Source organism: Paramisgurnus dabryanus, chromosome 6 (genome assembly GCF_030506205.2).
Source record: "Paramisgurnus dabryanus chromosome 6, PD_genome_1.1, whole genome shotgun sequence".
In the NCBI taxonomy this organism is placed as follows: domain Eukaryota; kingdom Metazoa; phylum Chordata; class Actinopteri; order Cypriniformes; family Cobitidae; genus Paramisgurnus; species Paramisgurnus dabryanus.
The window spans coordinates 7,910,302-7,918,432 of record NC_133342.1 but is presented as its reverse complement, the minus strand read 5'-3'; the positions used below and the strand labels follow the sequence as shown (position 1 = coordinate 7,918,432).

The 8,131-nt window shown below is 31.6% G+C and overlaps 1 protein-coding gene across 1 annotated transcript in view; it reads left to right on the top strand.

Moving 5' to 3' along the window:
• The first annotated feature begins 1,632 nt into the window (after positions 1-1,632).
• Positions 1,633-8,131, top strand: part of creb3l3b (cAMP responsive element binding protein 3-like 3b) — a 29,818-nt gene continuing 23,319 nt past the window's right edge. Inside the window, exon 1 of the mRNA XM_065261986.2 lies at positions 1,633-1,789. Within this exon, the coding sequence (XP_065118058.1) occupies positions 1,769-1,789 (21 nt within the window). The 5' untranslated portion in view covers positions 1,633-1,768. The remainder of the gene's footprint in view (positions 1,790-8,131) is intronic.

The window sequence follows — 8,131 nt, the reverse complement described above, 5'->3', positions numbered from 1 at the left end:
TTTCACATGAGCACACAAAAGTTTCACGTGCGCACACAATATTTTCATGTGAGCACATGAAACAAAACTTTAGAGTTTTTTTACTCCAGGGGCTCGGTAATACGCAAACAGACTATACAGGAAGTATGTACACAAAATTAAAAACAAAACAATTTTCAGAACTAAATGTCAGGCATCAGTCAGTATTAAATGTGACCTCTCTTGGCACGAAACACATGTTAAGCTTTTTTGAGGAGACTGAAGTCCTGAAGTCATTCGATAAGAATTAAAAAAATTGCCTGCTATTGCTCAAGTGGAAGGGGGGTTTTCTTTTTCCCTAAATACTTGACACTTTAGCTTATACTTTTATACAGTTTTTAATACTACACACACATTTCCTTTATTTGTATTCTAATAAAGAGACTGAGAAATAATAATATATGATCACAATTGTAAAAACAACTATGGTAGCATGGTGGCCTAAGAATTTTGCACATTTAAAACAAATACTCATTCACAGTTCTGTTTCAATACCTAAATATTTTGTTTTCAAATCTGTTTTTTTTAAACTGGGATGTAAACAAACACACAAAATTACACATTTACACACCTTCTCAGAAGTGTACATACGTGCAAACACAATGCTCACAGACATAGCCTAAGTTTTACTTTATGCATTTGTCCGACAAAAAGCGACTTAAATTTAATTCAAGTTTACATTTTATCAGTGTTTTTTGGGATTGAACCTGTGACCCTTTGCACTGCTAACACAATGCTCAACCAGTTAAGCTATAGGAAATAAAAATAACATCCCAATTCGTCTTTTTCCACTGAATCTTTTTTTAACATCCAAGATTGGTTATTCTACGACTCTACTGTACTTTCTCTGCATCGAGGAAGTCAATAATATCAATGGCTTTAATGCCATTTCCTAATAAAAGGCAAAATCCCACAGTGTTTGGTCAAATCAATATGACCTTTGATCTTGAGGGTTTCGGACCCCATTGTCTGGTCTATCAGAGATATTTGCTGGCATGTGTAAACAAAATGAAAACATTTATAACTAGAGTGCTATTAAATAAATATTAAACTAATGTGTTGATTTATTCTAGTCATACTGTTGTCTTTGACTTACGGTATTCAAAATAAAAAATCTTTTTTTTATGTCTTCATATATCATTTAGGATTAGAAAGACTTTGGAACAAATTCTCAAAATTAGTCAGTCAGCCTTATCATGTAAGATACAGTACAAACTTTTATTGGATACTTGCATTTAATCTCATTAATGTCAGCGAGAAATACTTATTTAGATATTAATGGGATCTCATTTGTCTTTTGTTTCTTATTGGAAAACACTACAAATAAAATGTGAAATGAAATGGACCTTTTATTCTTCAATACAATACATTTGGTATATAAATAACTCCATTTGAGCTATAAGAATTGGTATAAGAAACTTTGAGATAAAACATTTTTACATTAAGAAGGTGATGTCATTTTTTTGACTTTGTTTTGATGAGATCAGAATAAACTCCTACGTGATAAACACAACCTTACAAGCATTACTTAACCTCAGTCAGTCAATGCCCTATGAGCAATGCCAATCCAATCGAATCATAGGCTCATTATCTGGACTTTATCTAGAGTTTCAACTTTGTCCCAGAACATACAGTTGTGTTAAAGAAACGCACATACATACAGTGCATGAGTGAATAATCCAGAACACAACACAGCAGCCTCTGATTTCTTTCTGGATTTAACATTTTGATATTTTCTACCCGGATCATAATGGCACTTCTCTCAGACATGGTAAAGTATTTCATTTTATTTGGCTTTACTTTGTATTTTTGTTATTGTCTGTGTCATGAGGTTGTTTTTAGGAAGTAATGCTGTATTCATGGTTAGTGTTTATTATTATTTTACATTATTACAAACTGTTTTAATAATTCTTAAAGGATATGGGCTGTCTCAAGTTTAAGTATCGGAGCCATATCAACCATTTATATTTAATATAATTAAAATGGATAGTTTACCCAAAAATGCCATTTACTCACTCTCATGTTGTTATAAACCGGTATAAACTTTTTTGTTCTGATAAAGATATTAAGATATTTTAAAGAACCCGATCAGATGACTTCAATAGTAGGAACAAAGAATACTATGGAAGTAATGGGGCTTCTGATTAGTTTGGTTCTGATCAATCAAAGGTTCTTAGAAGTTTCTTTTATACCTTTTTTATAATCTAAAGCACATTTTTCACTACAAAGAAACTTTATTGAAACTCTTGGAAAATCTAAGCATAGTTTGTGATAATATTCAGATCACTTCCTTATCTCCATTTGTGTTTAAATGTACATTCATGCATTTGGCAAACGCTTCTTTCTCAAACCACTCACTGTACATACCTATACACTGTAAAAAAAATTCAGTAGAAATGACAATGTTATTGCAGCTGGGTTGCCGGTAATTTACACTGTAAAAAAATTCCGTAGAAATTGCAGCTGGGTTGCCGGTAATTTACCGTAGATTTACATTTATGTTATTTACTGGCAAGAGTTTGTTCAAAGTTAAATGAACATTAAACATTTACAAGTCTTTGTCTTTACAGAGTAAAAGTAAAAAAACGGCATCAAGCCAAACATTCTGGGAAACAAAATCTGAAGCAAAAAACAGAAAAAGGTTGATGATGATTTCTGGTTCCCAGAATGCTTTGCATGAGGCTGTTATTGTATAGTTTTATTCTGTAAAGATAAAGACTTGTTAATATTTAAAATTTATTTAACTTTGAACAAACTCTTGCCAGTAAATAACATAAATGTAAATCTACGGTAAATTACCGGCAACCCAGCTGCAATAACATTGTAATTTCTACTGAATTTTTTTACAGTGTACCGTAGATTTAAATTTATGTTATTTACTGGCAAGAGTTTGTTCAAAGTTTAATAAATTTTAAATATTAACAAGTCTTTATATTTACAGAATAAAACTATACAGTAACAGCCTCATGCAAAGCATTCTGGGAACCAAAAATCATCATCAACCTTTTTCTGTTTTTTTGCTTCAGATTTTGTTTCCCAGAATGTTTTACTTGATGCTGTTTTTTTAGTTTTACTCTGTAAAGACAAAGACTTGTAAATGTTTAATGTTCATTTAACTTTGAACAAAATGTTGCCAGTAAATAACATAAATTTAAATCTACGGTAAATTACAGGCAACCCAGCTGCAATTTTTACGGAATTTTTTTTACAGTGTAGTCACGTAATTTTGTAAGTCTTTTTCATGACACTGACACGTTTTTCCCAAATCCAACTCTAACCCTGATGCCAGGGGACAATGGTTTAAAAATCATAAAATATAAAAAAATAATTCATGAAAAAAAAGTATAAACAAATACGTAAAGTGACATGCAAACACCAAATCTAACCCTAAACTGAAGCGTCAATGGTTTGAAAATAGGAAAAAACAGTTGAGTAACAAATACGTGACCATGACACGTAAACATGTTCACACAAAAAGGCGGAAAAACGTGTCAGTGTCACAGAAAAGACTCACAAAATTACGTGACTATAGGTACATAATTTCATGATACAGGGTTGGCATTTAAGCTACATTTAAACATTTTGCCCTGCTAATGCAATGCTAAGCTACAGGAACATTTAATCTCACTACTGTCCCATATGCTCATTAAGACTCATCTTATTTATTTATTTTTTTGCTGAAAGTTTGTGGATATGCAGTAATTTGAGCAATGATAATGATCTTTTGTACACGTAAACAAGATTTAACAACCCAAAGGTCTTCAGCGAGTTTTTCCATTAGGAAAGGATAAAGCAGAGATCTTCAGCAAATAATCTTCCACCATTAACCTGAAATGTGGTAATTACCCACCGCTGCTCATGCATTAGAAATGTTTGTCATGGCAATAAATTACTTTGCTATCTATAATCTTGATTTACTAGAGCAATCAGTTTATTCAAAGCTATAATGAAACTTTCAGAGTTGCAAGATTGCTCTGAGTATTTCAAGTGTGTGGGAGTTATTTAGACCTTGAATTGGTTTGGAGTTAAACTGCAATTAAAGATTGGCTTTTAAGAAATAACCTGAAAACTTAAATGCTATGTCTTTGTTTTTTGCCATGGTGGTGGTTTATGTGTTTTGCTTTTGGGCAATAGCACAAACCATATAAAACTGTTCAGATGTGATAAGCTTATCTAACTTTTAGGGAAATGAATCAAGCTATGTCTTTTTAGTGTTGGCAGGCAGACAATATAGATTTTTAGATACGTCGTATCTGAAAATCCAAGATAAAAAGAGCATGGAAGTGCCAGTTGGGTCTAAGAAAATGTTACTGTAACATTTCAGTTATCCTACAATGTCTATTAAAAAACACATACATGAGTGATGCACACTACTGGAAACATACATGGACAGAAAGCACATGAATTTGTGATTCAAAGTCAATCACTTCTGACTTGACAGTCCAGAGTGTCTACGTGCTACGCTAATTCAACAGTCTGATGCTTGGCAGGCTAAATATTTTCAAATAGAATTTTTCACATTTTTTTTTTATATAAAAAAAATGGTCAAACAAATATATGTGATGAAATATATGAAGAGTTTGGTGCCAAAACGAGATAACTCAGTTTTTGTCAAAACATGTTTATTATTATGTTATCATGTTTTTATTGTGTTTTATTGCTACTTAACTGTATTTTAGTTATAAAGCCTTAAATCGAAAAAAGCAACTGCAGTTTCATTGATATTAATTGGAATCAGAATTTTAACAAATTTAAAAAGGGATTCTGTAAATTCACAGGAATTTAAAATGTTTTTTTTTTCGCCAATTTGGCCATTTTTGTATGTTTTGAAATATATTTTAATAAAAATATATTTTAAAACATTTTAAATTCCTGTGAATTTACAGAAAAAAATGTACAAACTTGTAAACATAAGGTTTGAAAAGGTTTGAAATATATTTTAAACTGCAAAAATATACCTATATATTTTTTTATTTTATACATATGTATACGTATATTTTATAATTTATACATTTTATACAAACTTCTTTGGCCAGGAGAATATCATTTTTTATATTATATTTTTGTCATATTCAGTTGTAAAATAAGAAATGTATTTGTTGCACCTTAAATACATTTTGAAATATATGCTAATATATGAAGGTTAAAACGAAATATATTTTTAAATTAAAAAATATATTAAATTTAGCTTTACTTTCTACAAAATGTATTAAGCATATATTTAAAACATATTTTGGGCCTGACAAATTTTTTTTTCCTTTACGAATCAGACAGAATATTAACTGGCTTAGAAAATGAACTACATCAAGAGGTTTTTCAGAACTTAATATTATTTTTAAGTTATGACTTAAAAAGTTAAGTTATAAATTCAAGTTGAAATTTTTTAAGCTAATATTTTTAAGTTAATTAATTTAAAGTTACATACAATATGTGTTGATTTGACAAAAATGCTCCATATTTATCTCTTTTATCTTTAATTATCTCTTAATATATTCTTTGATAAATTTTGCTTGCATTATAACCACAGCAGTGGTCATGAGATATTTCTGTCAGCTGGGTCACAAACACCCACACTAAAAAAAAATAATACTGTTGCTGTCTTATTTTTTTGTTCAACTAAATATTTTACATTTTGGCTTGATGAGTTGCTATAATGTAAAAGTTGAAGTTGCTTCTTCGAGGAAAACCTGTTTACTTTCTATTTTAAGATAAGACAAGTTGTTCAAATGTCACAAACACACTATTTGGTTAAATTATTAATTATAAATTATAATAAGTATAATGTCATATATGTTATTAAAATAAATATTTATATTTCATTTTTGTGTAATATTAAACTGTACCAGACCAGTCAAAATGATTGTGTAGCTTCTTATAAACTGAGAAAATGTCTGGGGCTAACAATCACAAATTAAATCTCTTTAATATCTCAAATATTACTCCCAGGAGACACCCAGATAAAATCTGCGACTAAAGTTTATTGCCTCTAAGATTTTATTCCTGAGATACCCCAGTAATCCAGCGTCTGCAATTAAAGATCTTATTATATTATTAATATTCCTAAAGAGATTTGCTATCTGCATACTCTAATTATATGTATGATTATATAATTGCAAGTTAATTAGTGTCCAAAGTCTTTTTTTATTGCTTTTCTTAAATTGTTATATTTTTTATTATTCAATAATTTGGTACTCATAATATAATATTTAATCATTTTTTCTTTAAGAAGTGTCTTAGTTTTTGCTAACTAAGACTTTCAGCTCCCTAGCTCCCAAGGTCATGAATATGGTGTACACAGGTTCGGGCACTGGTTAGGACTCTAGGTCACTTCATATTGGGACACTGATCACTTATTTTCCTGTGACGTGACTGGCTAAGCATGTTGTGATCATTCCCAGCTGTTATTCATTAACAACCAGAAAAACTTGTTCTCTCTGACTTAATTTTTTAAACATTGTTAACTATATTATGAAAACACTTCCATTATTCTCTTACATATCCGTGCATAAATTTGGAGGAATATTACATTTAAATATTAAGTAGATTGTGGTCCCATTCTGGCAATCACTTGTGTGTTTATATTAAAACTTTTGTCTTTTCAAAAGTTCTATCATTTTTCATGAAGTTTATCGAGTTGGCACCAAAGGTGGGCACACATGATTTCGGTTGGAGAGCTTTAAAAAATATCAAGCGATTTTCGGCGAGGGAACCTATAGGGACCATTGATGCTAACTGGTTTGTGCAGTGCATTATGGAAAGTTTTAGGGAACGCTTCAGTGCACTGAACTGAAAAAAAAAATCATTAATTTAATTTAGGCTACTCAATTTTTTTAAGGTAAGTGGCCGCAATCAATTTATTTAAGCTACATTAAAAAAAACTTTGTTTAAATGTAGCTTAAATAAATTGATTGCAACCACCTACCTTAAAAAAATTTAGTAAATTGAATGAATAATTTTTTCAGTGTGGATGGATTTTGTGATTGAGACAGCCCTTAAAGCAACACTATGTAGTTTCCATGTAAAAATGACTTACAGCTCCCCCATGTGGTTGAAAGCGCAACAGTGCCTGGTATCAGACACTCTTCTGCAGGCAGGGGGAGGGGCGGGGCTGTGTTTCCTACCCTCCACCGGCACTTTCAGAGTGTGCTTGTAGCAGCTAGGAGGCTGCTTAGGTTGCAGCAACAGTACAATTTGTCCAGTTAAAAGTTTTTCTATCACTGAAATAATTTTAGAGACATTATATAAAGGTAAAAAAACTACATAGTGTTACTTTAAAATAGCTGACTCCCTTATCAGTGCCCTGACTACTGAAATTTTTATTTTTTATATTAGAAAAATATATCTTGGGTCATTTTGTTTAAATGCATCTCGAACCAATTTAAAGGGCACATATTATGAAAAATCCACTTTTGCAAGGTGTTTGGACATATTGGGCCCTATCTTGCACCCAGCGCAATTGACTTTGTCAGTGACGCATGTATCATTCGTATTTTGCCCTGGCGCACAGCGGGTTTTTCCCGTCACAGGAGCACGTCGGCAAACTAGGGAATGAACTTGCGCTCCCTGGGTGGTTCAGCGTAAAAAAAGAGGCGTGTTCCGGCGCAAACCATCCCTGATGCTATTTTGCAGTTTCAAAAAACAACTGCGCCACTGACCAGAAAAAAAAGTTTAAAGTCAGTGGCGCGTTGTTCATTATGCTATTTTAAGGGCGCATGCTTGACCATAATGTATAGCGTGCACAACGCGCATACACTTTGCTTATCTAATCTACACAGATGCAACAGTTATTTTTGCAAATCATAAATTGTTACACTTAAAAATATTAATACACGAGATAAGGGGAATCATAGTGGTGAGCATTGTGGTGATAGTTTTTATTTATTCTCATGCAAATAACGATTAAAATATTTTCATAACTTTGTTGTGTGGCTGTATTACGTTTATTTTATGTAAATAATAATTAAAATGTTTTCATAAGAAACCTTATGAACTTGATTTGTAAGAGTACTTTGGGGTTGTACCTTGCTTGCGTTTCTTGGGTCCGATTTCAAAGCCCCCAAACCCTTTCAGCGGTGAGGGTGGACGCAGCGATGTCCTCTGCTGGCGTCTGTGT